The following is a 22,558-nucleotide window of genomic DNA, read 5'->3' as shown; positions in this document are numbered from 1 at the left end:
AGGACAGCAGTGGTGGGCAGGGTAGGGTGATGGCATGATAGGAGGAGGAGGAAGAAGAGAAGAGCAGAGGAGAAGAGAAGAGAAGAGAAGAAAAGAGAAGAGAGGAGAAGAGAAGAGGAGAGAAAAGGTATCACCATCCCAGGTAGGGTTAGGAAGGAAAAGGCAGACGGATGGAGCAAGATTCCCCTGTGCAAAAACAAACATGGCTCCCAACTATTTTGGGTACATCTAGATGAAAGGAGAGGATTTCTCTGGTGTGTGCTGCTGACCAGAGCTGCTACGACACAGAATGATGGTCAAATAGTTTTAGCCAAGTCTGGAGAGAAGGAAAGAACAAGCTACCGAGGGCCACACAGAGGACACACATGCAGCACAACAGGACGGCAGAGTGCTGCAGGGATGAGGTACTTTTGTAGGCCAACCGGGAAATGAGCACCAACATGTTTTCAGGCACCGACTTGGAGCCAAGGGGAGCAACTTATTTATCAGTTTAAGACTCATTCCTGCACCACTCTAACAGAGACTGAGTATTAGACCTGCCCCTGGAGGGACAATGAGCCGAAGGTGTTGAGACTTGTTGCTCAGTGTGCATCCCAATAATAGAACAATACTAGAACATTACAAGAGAACTGGATAAAACGGATGGGAGCGTTTCAGTTATCATGCTGATGGACTTACTGCCACAGACATGAGTGGTTTATCGTTTCTGCCTCTGTAACGTGCACAAACACGAACACACACAAACACACACCACCTGGAAGTGTGACAGTCCAGCCACTAAACTACACGCTCACTGCAGATTTGAACAGCAGGTGGGAACTGACAAAGAGCTGAAAGTTGAAAAGCTTTTGAATGCTGAAACACTCGTGTTTTAAAGAATTAATTCTGAGGGAATGTTCAGCACTGGGAGAGAAACAGTGGAAAAGCTGTGGAAGACTGTGTTTTGTTCAGGGTAGGGACTGCTGTGACTTTCTTTAAATAGTTGCATTTGCATTTTATTCATTTACACATTGTTTCGTAATGTGATAGGAAGTTTATGCTCCAATAGAGAGAAAACATTTAAGGCCCAAGTTAGTTGCTTTAGTTAAAAAGAAAACTCATTACATGTTCTTCAGTAGGACACACACACACACACACACACACACACACACACACACACACACACACACACACACACACACACACAGAGCCTGGTCAGCAGTGGGCCACCATAGCACAACACAAACCAGGTCCTGGCCTCTGTCATGCAGCACCAGACGGCTAAGAGTGACCCACTGCTTCATCATCCACACTGACCGGGAACCTCCATGCTTTCGTTCCGTGGCAGACACGAATTTACAGGAACTTTGTGAGAACGTTGATGGATTTGCACTTAAACCTCATTGAAAACAGGAACACTGAATCTTGCCCTCTTCCTTTTTTTAAACAGACAAAGAAGGATGTCTGTGGGCGCGACACAGATAGAATCACGCTACATCTTGCTTCAGGTGCAGCTGACGCACAGATAGAGCGACTCAAATCCAGGTCGAGGTAGAGGTGGCTGACAGATTAAAGGAAAACCTGACTCATGGTGGTTGTTGTCACGTAGATTTGACGTTAAGTCCCATCAAAGAAGCTGCTCAACGTGTCTGAGTACTTTTCAAGAGGGATGAACAGCAGCAAACAGCCATGTGATGAGTTCATCCAAAAAAACAAACTTTACACGAGAAAAAGTACAAATATGTCCACTCATGGGAACATGACTCTTTAAGTTCTCTCAAGACATGTAAGTACTTCGTTCTATAAATGGTTAAGCTATTAAACAGTATAAGATGATATTAATTCTATGGTTTAAATGTCATTTTTTAAAAAATAGAATAAAACAAATCAAAACAGGCAAAATATGAATAGAGAAGAGAAAGTGGAGGGGCTTGGAGGAATGGGAGTGGGTGGGTGGTGTGATGGTGGGAAGGATGGAGGGGGGACTCACTTTGCCCTGGCTCGTATCTTTGGAGGCCACGCCCCTGCTCAGAGAGGCAGCTGACACCTGGGGAGAAAGGCCCACCCTGGGTCAACAACATCACCTCATGACATCACACAGGAAGAGGAGGTGTTGGAGGAGGAAGTTAAAGTGCAAATGGATAAAGTAAAGACGGAGATGAATGAGGATTAGACGGGGGAGGATAATCGCTGCCTGGTACAATGAGCAGATGCAGATTCACGCCAAATCATGTGAGTGTTCAAAACAAAAGTCAAACCAAAAAGTTAGTGTGAACAAGGGAATACAACTCTGGCCCGATTCAGATGCGCTAGTAGAGGCAGGGACTCCCTCTGAGAGACGGTCATGCTTCTCATGCTTCAACCACGGCCCTCCGATGGAGAGAACGGGTGAAAGGGCAATGGAATGTGGAGGGTTGAGAAAGACGACAACAGAGCCAAAGACAGAGGATGTAAGAAGAAACGAGCTGCTCCACTGGAGCTGTCAGAGATTAGGTGGTCGGCAACTCCCCCAAGAGAAGAAACTGAGGATAGTTTGAGGTGGAAGTGAGGAACGACTGGAAGCAAGTGCCACAGTTCCACTGCAGTTAGTGGAGAGGGAGTCAGAGGACACCTGTGGAGGATGCAGCTGAAGTCACCGGAACACCTACCTTCCCTCCTCCCGGTTGGTGCTTCATGTTGTCAGTCGAGCCCACCTTAGAGCGGGCGTTGCGGATGTCAGGGGCTGGTGCAGTGCCAGGCCGAGCTGTGGTCCTTGAGGTGGTGCTTGTGGTGGTAGTTGTGGTTGCGGAAGTGGCCCGTGGGGCACGCGGCACCGGGGGCTTCTTCTCCGGTGCTGCGCCAGTCGTGGAGGAAGATGTGGGCGGCTTGGCTGCGGTGGTTCGGATACGAGAGGTGGCAGAACTGGAAGCAGAGCTGCGGGCTGTGGTGGTGGTGGTGGTCTTGGGCTTGGCAGAATCGGCTGCAGGAGGAATGTTGAACAGAGGGGCTGATGAACAGGTTTAGCATTCTTGACTCAGGCAGCAACATGTGCAGCAATTCTGATCTGTTCATTCACATAGTCTTCAGAGTGCCGATCTACTCTGAAGGTGTCCCACTGCCGGCCCTCCCTCAGAGAATAGAGTGTCTCCTGCTCCTGCTAGGACATGTTTCATTGAGGAAATCCTCCCTCTTGCTTCCATGATTCTAAAGAGTTATTTGCCTTGCAGATTAAAGGAGCCGGGCTGTATCAGCAGGAGCTGTAAACTCCTGTCAGCAGCAAAGGGACAGTAATCCACAGCTTGCTGCAGTGAAAGTTTTTAACTCTTGAAAGTCTTACAGCAATAAAGCCCCTCTCTCTCTCTGAGCCTCGCCAGCATTGCCATGGTTGGACAGAGCGTGCTACGGTGTCACATTCCTGCTGACAGCTCTTCTATTGCCAAGATGTAAACTTATCCGTCTACAGGAGGAGTAAAGCTGTAACCAGAGAAATGGGAAGCAAAACTGGGCGAAGGATTAAAGAAGAGAAAGAATGACCACAGAAATATAGAGAGCAAAAGAAGAGAAGTGCACAGTCAGACGAATCCCGGTGATGCGGGAGTTACATCAGCATGTAGAGCAGCTTTAATGGACGCTTCACACAGTGCCAGAGCTGAAGTACACCACCATGAAATATCACTTTGCTGCTGATTTTTCAAGTTTTCACTTTTTCATTAACAAGTGCTTGATGGATGAACTACAGGCTTGAGAGCATTCAGTTGCTCTGGGTCTTTGTCTTTGTCTCTGGGTACATGTGGGCTGAAAAAAGAAAACTGATACAGTAACAATAAGAATACGAATAATAAAATGTTGATATTCCAGCCCCCAGTATTGATTTTTTCTTTTAAAATAACAGTCCTCCGCTGCTGTCCATGTCGCCGCATGGCTCCCGTCACCTCCATGACCCCGACACCATTTCAGACGGAAGATGGCCGGGAAACACAACAGCATGATTAAAGAGAACACATCCATGTGATGATGTGACGGAGGTCCAGTGTTACTACACCATCCGGGGTACAGCAGTACTTTGCCATTTTCAGAAGAAATGTGTGTGCAGCACATCGCAGTGTATCATGATAGAACTGTAGGGTGACCCATGTAGGGTGACCCATATAGGGGTGACTCATGTAGGGTGACCCATATAGGGGTGACTCAGGTAGGGTGACCCATATAGGGGTGACTCATGTCGGGTGACCCATGTAGGGTGACCCATGTAGGGTGACCCATGTAAGGTGACCCATGTAGGGTGACCCATATAGGGGTGACTCATGTAGGGTGACCCATATAGGGGTGACTCATGTCGGGTGACCCATGTAGGGTGACCCATGTAAGGTGACCCATGTAGGGTGACCCATATAGGGGTGACTCATGTAGGGTGACCCATATAGGGGTGACTCATGTCGGGTGACCCATGTAGGGTGACCCATGTAAGGTGACCCATGTAGGGTGACCCATATAGGGGGGACTCATGTCGGGTGACCCATGTAGGGTGACCCATGTAAGGTGACCCATGTAGGGTGACCCATATAGGGGTGACTCATGTAGGGTGACCCATATAGGGTGACCCATATAGGGGTGACTCATGTAGGGTGACCCATGTAGGGTGACCCATGTAAGGTGACCCATGTAGGGTGACCCATGTAGGGTGACCCATATAGGGGTGACTCATGTAGGGTGACCCATATAGGGTGACCCATATAGGGGTGACTCATGTAGGGTGACCCATGTAGGGTGACCCATATAGGGGTGACCCATGTAGGGTGACCCATGTAGGGTGACCCATGTCGGGTGACCCATGTAGGGTGACCCATGTAGGGGTGACCCATATAGGGGTGACCCATGTAGGGTGAAAAATGCAGGGTGACCCATGCTGTCCTGTGGGGTCCTTGCTGGTGTACCCCGCCCTCCTGTGCATCTAAGCTGTACCTGTCAAGGTCCTCAGAGCGCCAGGCTTCTTCTCCTCCCCTGGTTTGCTGTCTGTCTTAGAGGCTGAAACACAGAAGACGGCTGTGTGACTGTAACTGAAGCCAAGGATAAAATGTGTGGATTAAAGCATGAAGAGGGAGACAGCTGTAGGTGTGTGAGTGTGATCCACTGGTGTCAGACAGTACCCAGAGGCTTTTTGGATGCAGCGGTCGTAGCAGTGCGAGCGGACGCTGTTGTGCGTGTCGATGAAGCAGTTTTACTGGTCGCTGTAGTAGCAGTTCCGTTTTTGGTGGCAGCGGTAGAGCCTGTTTGATTTGAGGTGGCGGTGCTGGCCTTTGGCACAAGGGGGCGCTTCTCTGTGGTCGTCTGTGAAGACAGGATGGAGATGTCAGCAGGGTCACAGACTCATAAATGAGGATGAATGCAAACTTCGTAACATCAAACAAACACATGTTAGCAGCGCTGAGGTGTGAGTTCCACTGCTGCTCATCCGCACAGCCTCATTGAGAAATTCAGGTCAAAGATGTGTCTGACATGTCGATGGAGTCCAGAGCCGTCCGTGAGGGTTCATTCAGTGGCGCGTCCCACGATGCCCGGATGATGCCACGTTCCACACACACGCTGGCCGCGCTGAACTGAGTCACCCTGCACCCCCTGGGCACTGAGATGCTAAATAAAGGCTGTATGTTTATCAGCTGTAGCGGCACACACGTTGTAGTTAAGCAGGCCACCAAAAGAGGGCGCTTGAGAGCTAATGGGTGTTTCTGAGGCACAAAGCAAAAACACAAAGTGGCACAGACATATGAGTGGAACATAATGTCCCATTTTACATGTTCGTCTGTACTGCACACAAGATCACCACAGTACTCAGGTTAGTAATCATCCTTAGAGACGCACAATGTCTTCAATCTGTTGACCCACACAGCTTAAATACACACGCATAAAGCACATTTAATCTGAGCTTTTGTTTGTTTGTTTGTGGGTTTTTTTTTTTGGGGGGGGGGGGTGTAAGAACAGCCCGATACAACCCTGTTCTAAAAAAGTACCACAGTGTTTCAGGGTTCTATGTCATGCTGGTTCTGATGCCTCTGATGATTCTCACCATGATGAACTTTTCATCTGCTAAATTAATTTTGATTTTATTTTATTTTTTTACAATTTTTAATAATCTTGACAAAACAACCTAAGCTGATTTAGCAGCTGCTCTAAGGGTCATGTGGCAGCTCTAAATAGATGTTGATGTGATGATGTTGTTTTCCGTTTCTATTGCTTCTATCGTCACAAACACACTTTTGAAAGTGGTTTGGTTTGTGAAAACCCCCGTTGGCCACTGTGACACGATGGATTATTGTAAGGATCTTTGACTTCAAACTTTTCAACATTTATAACTGGAGAGCGGGGTGACTGATATTAGCCAAAATCTTCTATAACCATAAATATCATGATTCAGCATGTGCTCTAATGAATTCAATTCAGAAAAGGTTTAAGGTTTATCATGAACTCATGAAACTTGAGAACGTTCCTCTCCCACGTCTCGGGCTGCTTGAGTTTCCTCCTCCTGCTCCGTATTAGCATGTTATCGTGCCAGGCAGCAGAGTCTGCAGGGTTGCGAGGCTGCGCTAGAATCCACAGCTGACCCCAAACATAGCTCACACACCGTACTGCCAAATCCTCAAGGCAGATACGTTTCTTTTTTGGTGTGCTGCGTGTCATCATGTTGCTCAATCCTACCTGGCTTAATAATATGAATGTGAGGTGTCATGCCAAAGACGAATAAACAGCAGTAGAAGATATTTTCTACAACCCTTCAACAACTAGGACCTGAGGGCACTTCGCTGGATGTGTTTGATGTTTCCATATTCTTGCCCCCTTCCTTCCTTCCCGTCTTCCTTCATATTCTTGGTTCCTGCAGGCCTGCTGCGGTGCCCTTTGACCCAGACTCATCGCAGCGTTACACCACTACTCTGGCGTGTTAACAGCCACACAGACCAGATGGCCAAACCCCCTGGCAGAGCTTCTCTGTGACCCTAAAACGAGCAGTATTTTTAGCACTCACTCAACCTTGGACCTTTTTAATAAACAGAAGTCAGACATTTCCTGACTTGCTCCAAATCCATCAAGTGTGTCCACCTGCAGTTTCACTACTTCAATGTCACCTCCTGTTCTCTGCAAAGAAGAACACACAGTAGCAGCATGCGGAGGAGACACTCAGTTCTCATTTAACCGAGTTTATCCGCTGCCAGTACATCCTGACACCACACTCACCTTGGGTTTGACATCACGCATGGTGGTGCTAGTGGTTGAGGATGCGGGGCGGCTGGTGGAGGTGCTGGCGGGCCGCTTTGGGGCAGCAGCGGCTGTAGATGGAGCCTTGGCTGTGGTTGTTTTTTTATCTGAGCTGAGGGTGGTGGAAGAGGATGTGGGGCGCTTACTAGTGGCCGCAGCTGAACCAGCGCTGGCAGCTGCCGTGTTCTGCCGTGTTTTGGCAGCAGCGCTCAGTTTGGTCACCCCGCCAGTCGGCTGCGACATATGACCGAGAGGATGGATGGATGGATGGATGGGTGGACGGAGGGCAAAATAAGGAGGAAAAGCAGAGGAAATAAAAATAAGGGAAATGCATGTCAACAGCAGCAGGGTTAGCAAGCAAATCAGACCACAAAAACATATCATACATAAAATAATACCTAGCCTCCCTCGGTGGTTGAAAATGTTAGCTCTTGTTTGTAGGTTGGTACTGTATACAGTCGGCATAAAAAGCACTGGCAGAAGCTTTAAGCGGCATGCATGAGGAATGTCATGGCTGCTGAACTTGCCCGCCACTGTAATTCATATTTAGAGCGTCATGACTAATTCATGGCCTTAATGCAAATCAACCGGACACCTCAGAAGCCACCGTGATGAAGGCGAGACAGCTGACAAGCCCGCGTGACCAACAACTGGAAGATGATGTGTTCACGGACTTCGTGTGTGTGTGTGTGTGTGTGTGTGTTCTCACACTGGCTTCCATACAGCTGGTTCGACGTTTCAAATATTTAATTTATCTTGCTCTTCATGTTGAGTTCAGTGCCTCATCTGATGTGACGTACATGAAACAGCTTTTGACCAACGCTCCCGGTTTATTTTCACTAAATCCCAAAGTTCTATCAGTGCACGTGTGGAAGCTCAGTTAAGAGATGAAGCTCAGTTTCTCATCTCAACAATTCGGCCTCCTCCTACTCCCCCCCCATCCCGAGTCCTACCTTGCTCTTCTTGTCTGCCAGGTCTTTGCTGGGTGATGTGCTGCTGCCGTTGGTTGCAGGTTTGGCTTTTTTCGCCTTCTCTCCTCCATCTGCCTTCACCGCCTTTTCCTTTTTTTCATCTTTTTTCTCCACAGTCTTTTTATCACCCTGCACTTTGTCCGGCTTCTCATCTTTTTTCTGCTGTGTTTTTTCTGCCAGTTTCTCTGCTTCGTTCTCCTTCTCAACCTTTTTGTCTACATCGGTCTTCTCTTTCTTGGTTTCTTCCACTTCTGCCTTCGCCGGCGTCTCAAAGTCGGCCTTCTTTCCCTCCCCGTCATCAAACCTGACAAGTGTCGGCTGTTGTTCTGCGGTCTTCTCCACTTTGCCGATGTGCTGCTCTTTATCATCCTTCACCGGTGTTTTTTCAGTCTTCTCTGCCATTTTCTTCTCTCCTCCATCTTCCGCGCTGGCCTTCTCATGTTTTTCCACTAGCTCTGCTTTCTCAACTTTATCTGTCATCCCCACTTTTTCTGCTTTCTCCACCTTCATTGTTTTGTCCGGTGTTTCTTCTGCCTTGTTCATCTTATCATCCTTTTCCATTTTCTGCTGCACTGGCTCCACTTTCACCATCTCTTTTTCTTTTACCTTTTCTGTCTCTTTCATTTTTCCCTCAGCCTTCTCTTTCTCCTTCTCTTTCACCTTTTCTCCCTCTGTTTCTTTAAACTTTTCTGCATCTTTCTCCTTCTCATGAACCTTTTCTGCTTCTTTCTCCAGCTTTTTATCTGTTTCTTTTAGTTGTTCCTTCTCATTGTCTTTCTCCACCTTGGCTGAGGTCTCGCTGCTCACAAATTCCACCTTCACACCTTTCTGCTCGCTTTTATCCACCTGCTCCACCTTTTTCACTTTGTCCTCCAGTTTCTCCTCCTTCTGATCTGCCTTCTCCACTTCAGATTTAACTAGGAAAAAAGAGAGAAAGAGAGTTGTTTGTGTATTTATAAGTAATGGTAACACATCACAGCACCTGTCTTTCGATCAGAGAACAAGAGGCCAATGACACAGTTACTGGGAGCAGGCAGCCCCACCAGTCACTCGGTGCCATGACAACAAACATCATTGCTGACTGGAGTCACAGAGGTGTTCAAAGGTCTCTGCATGAAGCATCTATGCCCCCATGAAGGATGACTCAAATATGAATCTAATAGCATTGAATCCAAAAGACTCAGCAGAGACAAAATAGGTAACTGAATAAAAACAGAAAAAAGAAAGGATGAGACTTTAATTTACTCCAGAGAAGGTATCCGTTATCTCTGTCATAATCTAATCTTCCTTAACATGAAACTTTATTTCCTCTAACCCTCTTGGCAGAACATTTATCTACTATTTATATTCTGTTGAGCAACATCTGTTCTGCACCTTCCATCGTCCCTCGACGCACTGCCCCCTCCTGCTGTTACTGCTTTGTGTCGATTGCTTTCATTTGTCGTTTTCCTTCTTTGATATTAGCCATTTAAATTTGTTCTGGTTTCTTGGATTTTATTTTTACAAACACAGACAGACTCACAACAGCAGGATTTTCTTCAACTCTGAAGAGTAAATAATCATCAAAAAGTAAATATGGGGCAGAAGTTTTACTTGAATGGATATCAAATCATACAGTCGATGCAATAAGAACATTACACGTATTTCTATTCTCAGCATTTGTCTTCGATAATTCTTTTCATTGATGAATTTTTCTTGGCTGTCATCCATTTGTGATGGTGCTGAGTGTTTTACAGGCCAATAAACACGACACTCAGCAGCACATCAGACCCTGCTCTCCTTCATCCTCCCGTCGCTCCTCATCAGTCTTGATGGGTGCACAATGCCAGCTAATAAAGAACAGCTAATGATGAAATATGATGCATCTCCTTGCCTGCATGGTCCCGGCAGCTCCAGCTACTGTGTAACAGTACGAGTATCTGTAGTTTAGCTACTTTCCTACCGTCCCATGCAGGGACAAGCGTCTAAATTCTGACACAAAGGCCCGTGATTGACGAGTCCTGAATGTGCTGGTGTCATTCTAGTAAACCAGCTGCATCGACATCGTGCTTCACAACATTCACCTGCTCATTCACACACCCGTGACCGAGCCGGCTGCACGGTGCCGACCCGCTCACCCGGACCGGTAACAGCTTCACTGCCTCGCTCAAGGACTCTTTGACACAAGTGAACAAGGAAATCTTTACTTCGCCCTGAACCACGGAACACAAAATTGATTATATTCCCATAAAAATGAAGTGGAATGAAATGGAGTGTGTGCATATGAGGTCCTCCAAAAGACAGTGATAATCTTTTATCTCAGTGTGTCGGAAGTGAACTAACCATGGTAGCCCAGACGTTCATTTCCAGCTTCTCCTGAGATAGCCCAACACCTTTCCAGACCCGAAAAGATACTTATTGTAATCTCCTCTAGACAGTTGGAGCTCAGGGAAACCTTATCAATGTCCATGTGAACAGACTCCTCTTACCAAAAGGATCATTGTCCTACATCTCACCCCTCACTTCAAAAACTATGCTGTTACCAGAGACGGCTCATGTCTTGCGATTCTGTCTGTAAATATTACGAGTGACATGAATAATAGATCAGAAGCCTTCAGCGAGACCCCTGATGATGCTCAGCTTCCTGCCATCACTCTGGTTTTACTGGGACTGAAGAGTTAAAGCCCCAGTAGCCCACCAGATACCCCACATCTGTTGCCTATCTGGGGCATGTTAACACATATCAATATCTCCATATTCTTACAATAACAGAGGTTGGATCTGCAGGCCCACTTTGTAGAATCCCTAACATATTTCAGATCTGATCCACTGAAACAAAGCATGATGAAGCTGGATGCTGCTGCTTGCATGATAAACCAATACCGCACCATGTAAACAAATCAGATGATATTTGTGTTACGCTGACTCACTCAGTGAAACATCTGCATCATCTGACCTCGGGTGACGATGACCTAAAGTTGGGGTGAGATAAACACGGTCAGAGCTCTGGCTGAGCCCCCGTCTGATGTCCTCATTTCTGAGCTGCATGTCTCGTAATCAGCATTTAGCATCTGCTCTATTCTAGGAGACAGAACCTGTGTGTCTTCCAACTGTTGCCACGCTGGAGGTGGGCCGTATTCTAGAATCAACGCCACTGGTTGGGTTGTTTCTTTAATCAGCAGCCTAAGAATACTGGGGCTGAAACAAGCACCTTTTATTTCGGTGTGTTGTATTAGCTTGCTTTTCCTGTGGTGCGGCATCACAATTATAATTGTTGGTTCCAGAACAGCACCGACTCAGCTCACAACACCTGAAAGTTTAAAAACCATAGAACCACCGCACGTTATTGGAAATGTCAAGTCAAGCGTTACACATTTAGATAACCAACAGATGTACTTAGCATTCACCTGATGAGAAATATTTGCCTCCTGTCCATCTTGTGTAAAAGTTAAGACGCCTCTGGGAACTTGCCGGGCTTCACAACAAAATGAGTTTATTCATTAGTCGACGTTACTCCGGTACAGGAAAATCCAAACCCAGCCAATTAATATCACTATCAACTACAAAGCTGGAGACACTGTCCCAAGTAGCAAGAGACGTGAGACAATCAGACAGGTTGTAACAAACCTGTAGTCTGCTCAGATGATCCAAACCAGTTCATTATCAGGTCACGCTACTATAAAAGACTGAGCATAATACAACTGTCACTCACTGCCAAGGAAGAATATAAGTTACTGAACTCTGCAAGTACTTAAAGCATTTCCTGTGTTTGACAGTCAGTTAGGGAAATACTGATTGTCACATTAAGACAGAAAGAGGACTTGAGAGAGAGCGGAATCAAGAGGAAAAGAGGGTGGGGGAGGAAAGATTAGGGAATTGGGGTGTGAGGCCTTCAGTGGAATGAAACACCACTGTTAGCTCAGATGTCTTACATAATCTAGCAGCCGAGGAGCTGGAACTTTGACAGACATCAAACCAGAGTAAACACAGATAGGTGAACTCAAATAGAATGAATACATAGAAGAAAAGAACGACCTAAATAAAGTGAGACAACTGTGTGGGACAAGACAAAGGAGAAAGGAGAGGAGAAGAGGGCTGGGAGGAACAAAAAAAAAAAAAAAACACAAAACAGAACAAACAAGGCCTTGCCTTTCTACAGCGTCAACAATGAACGACTCCAGAGATGGCCTGGTCTAATTATGGCAGAAATCTGATACCTGTCAGAGTTGTCAAAAGCTGAGAGAAAATGGTGTAATTGAAGCAAAGAGTCAACCTTCGCGCTCTCTTTCCTGTGAGACACGTCCCTTCACAATGCTGCTTCTTTGTCACTTGTTAGCCATGCTAGCAACAAGGCTAGAGTTGGTGGCTTGGTATCCATGACCCCTGCGGACGCCATGGCTTTCCCTTTACCTCCTTTAATCCTGTGAGATACTTCAACATCACCATCATGATGGATGGAGTGATGGAGTCATTGATGGGGGATGGGAGAAACCTTTAGGTTGCCGATGATTTTGAACATCCGTCACGGATTCAACGGACCAGCTAACAAAGCTAAGAGCTTCCCCGTCACGCTAAACTTAGATTTATTAATACTCATCTCCAAGTGTCACTCTTCGTATGATGCTGCAAAGCTGTTAGCATGATTGAGGGATTTCAAGGTTTGTGTTCGTCTGGGCCCCCACCTCATCTCTCCAACTAATGGATTGTACATTTTCTCATCAGCAGAGCAACAGAAGTTCTTCAAATTGAATCAAAGCTCCAAAACAAAGCGAATGCATTGACACATCTTGCAAGGACAAGGCTAGGAACCAAACTTCCCTGGAGAAGGACATGATTTATTGACAGTACTTGTGATTGAAGGCATCACTCATGGATCGTGTGCCTGGAGGGTGTCGCCTAGGTTGGTGAGGAGCAGAGCGTGACAGAGAAATATTTAATGAGAACATGCTAGCATGGGGGAGGTCAAGCATGATATCAACTCCCATACTCCCAGACAGTAAACAATACATAATCATTAACTGCATCAAGATCAGATCCATTTAAAATGTTCTTGTGAAAGACGTCTGGCCCGTGTGTATCTGAACAAAGCCCTGGTGATGTGAGAGAGACTCGTGTACACTCGGGAAATTCCCTGTCACCTGCTGTGTTTCTAGGTTCTGATATTACACAAGCTGGGCCGCTGTTAGTGTGACACATGAACTGAAGCAGTGCTGTCGGCTTCAGTCATGACATGTTCTTCTTATGCATAAATTTGTTCTAACAAACTAGAGGATTTTTACCCTCTTAATTCAGTCTTGCAGACAAGAAGCAAAACCTTGCTGCCGACATCTAACGTGCATCTCTTGTAACTGACAGTGGAGCAGCTTTGCAACAACTTTAACATTACAAGAGATGCACATGAATGAGTCCATGTTGTTAGTAAAAGTTTTGATTTTTCGTTGGAGGCGCTGAAATCTCTACCGTGAAAAGGCTCAATATGCGTACCTGAATCTCCTACAGTGCTCCTGTCTCTGCTACCCACTCACATAATTCCAGTGACCACCTTCAACCTTCAGGCTACCCAGAGTGAGAGCTGTTCCAGTGTGTCACCAGAGAAAGAGAACATGTTACAGACCCACACGTTTTCATTGAATGTTCACTGTCGACGTGAACAGAACTCACATGTGGGCGAGACTTGTTGCATGAGTTGTATAATTAGTTGTCCTTTCTCCACAGAGAAGAAACACACACTGTCACCAAAGTTCATGGTAATCCACAAGACAGATGTGGACATATTTCAGTCTGCTCATAGAACCTGCTGGATCAGCAAAGGCTGTTAGCTGGAACTCAACCAGTAGCATTGGGAGAGCTGCTAAGGCACCAGGACACACCTGGCTCGCCTCATTGTTCTACAATATATGGCTTAGAACAGAACAATGAGCATCTGGGTGCACTGAGCCAATTCATGTGATTCACTTGCATAATGAGATAAAACAGCTCATTTGGGGCTGTTAAGGCTAAAGAGCACCTCCTCACCTCAGGTTCGGATCTTATGAATATAGTAGAGTGTGCCCACTCCAGAGCTCTTGAAGCTGTGCAACATTTAGCTTTAAACTGTTGCAGGAAAATGAACTGATACGCTCAAATGCACCCAGATACACTTGAACATATGCCGTAAATTCAAACTTGTTCTTAAAAGAACTCCTCATGTCCCGTGTCCTGGTCCTTGCTTACTGCTGCCGATGAGCGGACCGCAGCTGCACCACTGCTCCAGTCTGCAAAAAGAGCACATAGTTTCTGGGAGTTTCTCCCAATCGCACATCCAATGTACAATCTGGATTAAAGCCGACATGTAGAGAGAAATTTCATCACAAAACTGCCGTGCACTCCCATCTCCTCATACGTACAACTCCCTCGTCTCCTTCCTCATTTCCTCCCTTGGTTTTTTGCAGAGAAGTCCCTCTTTCCTCTGACCCGCCCAAGAGTGCAATTGAGTCAAGAATATCTTAAGAGTACTGGATACAGCATTGGGGGCGTGGCCTCATTCATTTTAATGAAAGTCGCTCAGTGTTGCGTGAAGCTAAAAGAAATACTCGTGTGCCCACTCGATGGGCCCACGGGAGAGTAAAGCAAGCGAGCTGGAGACGCCTGCCGCCTGAGCCTGCTAACCTCAGGCTTAACCAGCTGTTGACTTCAGTGGACATAAAAGGATTCGATCATCTGGATTTTTCCAATCTTTTTGTACCAAACAGACACAGATGTGCTGTAGCCAAATTGCTTTAATATGAATATACAATATACAAGAAGTCATCTGTGAGAACAGTAAATTATCTGACATGAGACCGATTCCCATATTTGCTTTATCCATCATTCACATGCTTCTGCATCTCTCCTTCCAAATCGTGCACATTTGAAACTATATTAGTGCATATGATGCTAAGAAAACACTTTATGCACTCTGGACCAACAACAGATGCTACGGAAATCTTCCCATGACCTTGGTAAGAAAGGAAACAGATGCAGGAATACAGCACACAGCCTGTAGCTACATTGAGTCTCTTCTGTGACTCTGGTTAAGCTTGAAGTGGCAGAAAAGAAAGACCACTGGCCCTTTAATACTCCAGCAACCATGCTGGCAACTTCTGCACACTAAGCTTTGAGGCTGCAGAGGGAAACAACCACGGCGTATGAGCAGAAGGGAAAAGAGAGGACAAAGAGATTGACACAAAGAGAAAAAAGTGTGAAATGGTGAAAAGGAAAATCTTCATTCCAGACAGTACCACCAGACTGGGCAGTAGTTCCCAAGAAGTGGTCGTCATTCGACGTGACTGTGACCCCCTTTCAGCCATCTTGGCTCTCTGGGCCTGTGTTCACTAAAGATCTAATGAGCATTCAGACGAATTGGAATACAAGGAAGCCATAGACAGAAAAACAAAGACAGACTTAAAAGATAAAGCATGGGAGAAAATACATCACACAATCAGGAGCAGTTACTCACAACCACCTGTGTGCACACATTCACAAACTAAGACATTCCAACATTGCAGTCACTCACAACACAAACAGGTGTTAATCTAAAAGTGCCCTTCTTTGTACACCAAAGGACAGATACTACCATCATGGAATGTCAAGTCGCCAGGCTCTGTTGCTGTCCGCTACTCTCAGATTTTCATTCTCTTTGTTTTTAAGTCTCAAGTCTCCCGCACTGTCTGACACTCCCCCTCCTAGTGCAGCGATCCTGGCTCAGGACCGACAGGAGTTCATACGTGAGGCGATACGCCAAACAATAACCATTCAAAGCATTCATCAATACAAAGACATACAATAAATCTACACATGGAACCCCATCACACAAACCTCCTTTAGGGTGATACATGTTTTTTTTTTTCGATAAATGACTGTTGGACCACTGCTGATGTGTGTTGTAGCTGGATTATCAGCTCTCATGGAGGGACAAGGTGGGAGTCAAACAGATTGATGCGCACTTTAGAACAAAACTTTCAGAACTAGCAGACAATGACGGTTTCACATCGTGCTAACAGGAAGAGAGGTGGCAGCTAAGAAGTGAACTGAGTTTCTTCTGATTTACATATTCAACAGTTCATGAACAAGCACCATTAAAAGGAGAGACCTCCACCTACCATCCACTGTGATGAAAGGGTTAGTGGAGCTCAAGCCGAGGTTGGTGTAAGCACCAACATCCCCATCCATGTCCTCTGATGCTGCTGATTTGTGGGCAGATCTGAAATCTGCAGTAGTGCCAGTGATGAGTTTAGCATCTGCTTTATTGTCCTCAAACTCTTCAGCCACATGAGATTTATCAGCTTCGGTGCCAGAACTTATAGACAGAGCAAAGCTCGGGCCACTGAAGCCCTTGGGGCTGACAGGCACTGGAAGCACAATGCCCCCTGACTCCTTCTCCTCACCAAAGCCCTCCACAGGGCCCTCTAGTGGTGAAAGAGGGAAGCCACCATTGTTGTCTCTCTGTGGCAGGAATGGGGAGAGGCAGAGGCGGGGTTCAGGTGGGGCTTGTCGTAGGTCAATATGTGTTGTGCCGGCTGCCGAAAGGGTGGGTGGAGGAGTCGGGGGCTGATCCTCTGCTACGGTCAAAGAGCGTTTCATGGAATGTGGAGAGCGACGACCACTCACTGGTGATACCAGCTGGTCCAGTCCTATCCCGTCTCCACCTGGGTATTTATCAGGCAGCTCTAGGCTGGTCGGAACCGACAGATGTGAACATTCAGACATTGCACGCCGCATTGCCTTCCTCTGCTGCTGAGCTCTACCCATGAAACAGGGCTCTAACTCCTCCTCTATTTCTTCCTCCTCACTATTGTCCCCTGAAGAGCCCTCGGAGAACTGTTGCACTACAAGGGCTGCCCTGGCTCCAGCCATGACCTCTTCACCTCTCTCAGTGTCGTTGTCATTGACAACTCCTATGACGCAGTAGTTGGGGGCCACCTGGGGCATGGCGACCTTTGTGCTGGCTTCAGAAAAAGTGGAGTTTTTCCATGCTTCAGATGGAAAGTCTTTATCTAGAGACGATGGCTTAATCATCGAAGCCCCTTTTGTGCTGGTGGGTGTCGGAAGCTCCATATGCATGGGAGGGGATCCAGGAACCGGTGGCAGGGTGACCCTGCTGGTGCCCTCACACCCCAAGGTTGAAGGTGGTCTGCCCGGAGAAGCTGGGGATGGGAATGGAGATGAGGACAGAGGGCTGTCTGGGCTCTCTCCAGCGCTGCCCAGTGATGCATTACCCAAGGAGTTGCTTGCAGGGATGCCCCCAACTCTGCTGGGCACCTTCAGCTCTACATCCATGCTGGCTCTTCCAGGCTGTTCAAAGAAGCACAGCTTGTCCTCATCGGTGAGTCCAGTTGATGCCAGAGGTCCACTGCTTACCACTAGCCCCCTCGGGGTGTCCATGTCCATGCCTGAGGGATGTTGCCAATCCCAACTCTGAGGCACAGCAGTGGGAGACAGGGAGGGCACCTTACACAGCTCACTGTACTCTGAGAAAGGAGAGCCAGGCTTCTGATCGGAGAGAGATGACATGCTGTCCCCCCTTTCTATTCTCTTTCCCCACCTGGCTTTGTTTCACAGTCTGTCTTTGTTCAGGTGCCTAAAGGTGATCTGCACCACCTTTCTCGTCTTCTTTCCCTCTTTCTTTTGTTGTCCTGTGCTGCTGTTTCAGTTCATTCAGTCATTCAGCTTTGCTCTGCAAGTGTGTGCAGTCTGGTGCTGTGTCTGCTCTGAACTCCAACACACACCGAGTGAGCTGAAAATGCAATTCTCAATCGTTCCCTCTTGCTCTCGCTCTCTCTCTCTCTGACTATTGCACTTGTCATGTGACCCAGTTGTGGCTGCTAACTGGCTACTGCCACCTCCCAGATCCCGCCCCTCACGGTGGAGTGAGTAAGTCCCCACCCCTTTCAGTTTTCTCTTTCCCTCCACGTTTGTCTCCCCTCAACCATTTTCTTTCCCTTGTTCTGATTTGTGGAGAAAAGCAAAGGAAAACACACACGCGCGCCCGCACACACATGCATGCATGCATGCACATACGCACACATGGATACACACGCACACAGCTGTGTCCTTGAGATTTCCTTGAGGATGGAGTGAGGGCTGAGGAAGGCTCTTCAAGGAGAGAGGAGAGAGGGGATTTTACGTCGAGACCTTTCTAACACACACACACACACACACACACACACACACACACACACACACACAAAATGAATTAAATTTCTAGTTACTATGAATGGCTGTAACACAATATTACTTTCTATTCAATCCGTGTCCCACATTTTCTCTTAGCATCTCTCTTGTGTTTTACCCGATGCTGAACTGCAAGATATGAAATACTGTACAGTCCAACATCAAAGCCCAGGGTCCTATCACCTCTGTTACGAACAAATACATCAGCATTATGGAAGACAGCAGACGCCTTCTGTTTCCATGTGGAGGCAAGAAATTTGGATTGAGGGAGGGAAGGTTGTGGTGAATGTTGTCCCAGCAGGGCGGTCTCCCTCAGCGTTAGTGTGTGTGAGACAAGAAGAGCATCTCCCAGTGTTTCCAATCAATGTGCTCAGTATGAAAAACACAGGTCAGAACCCATTTATTGCGCACACACTCACACTGAATGCATCGGAGTAAGAATTCTGCCACGTTGCATGTTTCAACATTCATGAAGCACAGACATGCTTACACATGCACAAATACACGGAGCGCACTGGATCGGACCAGAAAGGATTTCAGATGAATCCCGAAGAACGACTCAACTCCTCCGGTCTTCCTGGTTTCACCTCAAACGTCACGCCTCTTTCCTGTTCAACCACATGACCCCCGTGGACTTTGTGAACATCTAATGAACCAGTTGGTAGAATCTGATGATTCAGCAGCTTGTTGAAGAGTCAGCCCTTCTCTTAGGCCTTGGAACACAACATCGAGGTTGAACGACTCTGCCTCACAGTGACCTTTGATCAGATATGGCGTCAAAGAGAATGACAATCAAAATCTTTCCAGGTCATCTCTGGGTCCCAGTGGACAACAGTGGCAGATTTTATGAAATTCTCCCAGGACACTCCACAGATATGACATGAAGGAGAATGGGATTAATTCAACATGTTTAATGTTCAAAAATTAAATATTTCATCATGTCTGGATATGCGTGGTAAAACTAATTGCTGCTGAATGTTCATATGTGATCCTCGCCGCTCTTAGTAACAAGTCAAGCCAGCTGTTTTGGACTCGTCAACGAACTGAGATGAAAAAATTGAATGAAACCAGAATCAGTCACACGTAGAAAACAAGCAACTAACTGCCTCTGTGACTCCATCCAGACCGTCATGATGCGCGGGATGATGTCATGACACTGCTTGTTTCTAGTTAACTACCTGTCAATCAGTTGGAGAGCAAACGCGACTTCTGATCGTGTGTGTTTGATGCAACGTGCAAGGTGCCAGCCGATGTGAACTTTCACAGCAGTTGAAACGGTCTTGAATTCAACAACACTTGGGACGCTTCACATTTCAGCCAACGATGGGGACGTGAGTCATAAAACTACCATCTTTATTTCCTAGATGGTATTCCACGAGTGGTCTGAGTCTCCACAATGTGCCACTGTCTACATTTGCACATTGTGTCTATAAAAAGGTTTACATACCTGAAGATTACAAGACGAACTGACACAGTCACACATTATCTAAAGAGCTCAGTGTGTGGCGGAGCAGCAGGTGACCCTCAGAAAACAGAGGGGGAAAATGAAACGTGACTTTTTCGGTAGCATTATTACTGTATGTTTTATGGACACGTAAGTGGTGCAGTTATAAACAAGTCTTAAAATATAATAGGTGTGTCAGCCCTGGAAATCAAGCACACTTTAAATCTGAACGATAAAATCAGCATCATAAACACTCAACGACAGGCTGAACTAACAACTAGCTGAGCGGGAGAATCGTTGGCCTCATGAGGGACAAACTAAACAGTCCGTAGGTTCATGAGCGATGTGACTTGGCCCTGTTTCTCCCTCATGTCCACAAAATCAACAATCTGTGACCAAGCCTCTGATGACGCCTACATGTTTGGACACCATGAAAAGGCAGTCACATCAACTGTTGCTTGTTCTTTTGCCTCAACTGTCAGTGTGTCTGCTTGCATCACTAAACCCTGATATCCCACCACACCTGCAGAGACAGACAGGCAGCTGTGGATGGACGGGTAGGAAGGTGCTAGCAGATGGAAGCTGGGCTCCAGGCCGGTGCTCTCTTGCTGCCTCGTGGTGTCCCACCTGTCATGATTATTTTTTCTGCAGTGTCTCCTCTCCCTGTGTGCTGGCCCCTCGATGTCTCTCTCTCTCTCTGGTTTGACACTGAAGTCTAATGGGGACAAACCAGAGAGAGAGAGAGAGACACACACACACACACACACACACACACACACACACACACACACACACACACAGCCAACCAAACAGATGACCTCACCCTGTCTGACTGGTTGGCTGGCAAAGACACACACAACACAATTCTTATATAATCCCACTGAGGGACAGAACAATAAAAGGGCCACACAGCACCTTTAAATGGCCTCACTGATTCAGGGGGAAATGGATGTGGAACAGGTGGGTTTTTCACAATAAAACCTTTGTTCCTTGGATGTGGATGTTTCTATTCTTGTGTCTGTCTTGAATGAGCTTCAAAGTACATTCTCCATTTTGGGAGGGATGTAATGAGAACATGCAACACACACACACCCACACCCACACCCACACCCACACACACACACACGTTTGTAAATGCCAAGCAGAAAGCCATTTTATGAACAGTTATCTGAGGCCTGAGGCAGGAGACCTTTCTGTACAGTATACTAATTCTCTTTTAAAAGGCAGAAGCAGAAAGCAGGCGCGACGATCACAGGTGTGGAAGAAAAGGAGGATCATCTCAGCAGGGGGGTTGCTGGAGAGATGGATGGTGGAGGGAGATGGTCTTTAGAGACATCTATTTATAGCTCCGTTGCATCTTCATCCCAGCCCGTCACAACACCCCCATCTTTGCTAAAACCTCCATTGTTTCCGCAGTGGCCCCACTACTCGCCATAAAACTGCCTCCTGTTGCTATGGTAACTGGCTCCTCATTAGTGTGCCAGTTCCAGCCACATGTTTGCTGGTGATGGTGGGGGTATCGTCTGAAGAACCAGGGGCTGAAGGAGGGAGATTGGATTAAGTGTGAGTGTGTGGGTGCGTGAGAAGGGGGAACGGTTATAAATATGCTATAAATGCCAGTAAGCTAATAGACTCTGGCTTTGCCACAGGCAACAGAGTCTGCTCCAGTCAGTCTCACACACAGATAATTGCCCCTTTGAAGGGGGGGGGGGGGGGGGTAAATAGTCAAGGAGGGGATAGATTGAATGTTAATTAAAAGCTGAGGCATCGGGTCCAATTTGGCAAATACCCTTAAAAACAAGTGATATTAAATACTGTACATTATCACCTCTGTCTCAACCCCCCCCCCCTTCCATGTGCAGTTGTTTTATCTCAGAGTAATCCTTATGGTCCAAGCCTCATCTTTTGCTTCGTCTCTGCCTCCTAGCTCAAACCGCTACTGGCTGATGTCTAGACTGCTTTGCTGCTCCAAGCTGTTGTCCCGTCTGAGGATGGAGACTCTGGCTCTGATGCTTGGGAGTCTTGTGAATGCAGCACAGCGTTGCGCCTGCCAGCCCACTTTGGTCAGCTGTGTCTACCGTGGCGCCTTCACTTCAGCAGCACCTCACGAGTCATTCTTCATGAGTCATTCGTCTTTTTCAGGCCATGAATATGATGATTCATGTCTGCCTGCAATTAGAAATATCAAGTAACTAATATTGGGGGGTAAGAAAATTGAATTAACAGTCGACCTGTCAACATCGGTTTACTGGTGTGAAATGAACATGATCCATGTCAGTGGCACCCAGGCAGCGCAGCATTGGGGCTGCTGGTTAGGCTCTCCGTGTCGCCTCCATCTTGGTCGGACATCCATGCAGAAATAACTCGTCCTCGAGCCAGATGAGGCCACTTGTCCCGCTCACTGCACTAGTGCCTCCTCTGGTCACACTGGGTAGCTGTCAGGAACTCGGAACTCTCTTCAGTTCATGGTGATTTCCATGGAGCCGATAATTTTACGAATTAACTAGCTAAGACACATCAATACCATATTTCATCCATCTGCCTCCGATTGTCGGACATCCTTGATCTGGAGGAAATCAATCTAAATGTCTCCAAAGAGCACATCATTGCAGGAGGTTTTTCCTTCATTGTCACTAATTACTGAGATAATATCCAGCAGCCCTGCGATTCACTCTGAAGAAAAAGCAACTGCCTGATAAAACTTCATCAGGCGTAATGAATTAATACGGCCGCCATATTTGCTGCTCCCACAGCGAGCTCATGAAGC

The 22,558-nt window shown here is 46.8% G+C and overlaps 1 protein-coding gene across 1 annotated transcript in view; it reads right to left on the bottom strand.

The window, feature by feature from the left end:
- The window catches only part of LOC147242038 (uncharacterized), a 100,841-nt gene that overhangs the window by 6,271 nt on the left and 72,012 nt on the right, over positions 1 to 22,558 (bottom strand). Inside the window, exons 8-13 of the mRNA XM_086191430.1 lie at positions 8,160 to 9,094; positions 7,186 to 7,440; positions 5,106 to 5,286; positions 4,921 to 4,983; positions 2,628 to 2,938; positions 1,970 to 2,026 (exon numbers count right to left, since the gene is read on the bottom strand). Of these exons, the coding sequence (XP_086047556.1) occupies positions 1,970 to 2,026; positions 2,628 to 2,938; positions 4,921 to 4,983; positions 5,106 to 5,286; positions 7,186 to 7,440; positions 8,160 to 9,094 (1,802 nt within the window). The remainder of the gene's footprint in view (positions 1 to 1,969; positions 2,027 to 2,627; positions 2,939 to 4,920; positions 4,984 to 5,105; positions 5,287 to 7,185; positions 7,441 to 8,159; positions 9,095 to 22,558) is intronic.

Source organism: Aulostomus chinensis, chromosome 21 (genome assembly GCF_037954235.1).
Source record: "Aulostomus chinensis isolate RoL2024-O1b breed Wild chromosome 21, RoL_Achi_v1.0, whole genome shotgun sequence".
Lineage (NCBI taxonomy): Eukaryota > Metazoa > Chordata > Actinopteri > Syngnathiformes > Aulostomidae > Aulostomus > Aulostomus chinensis.
The sequence above is the reverse complement of the archived record's forward strand: the minus strand, read 5'-3'. Positions and strand labels throughout refer to the sequence as shown.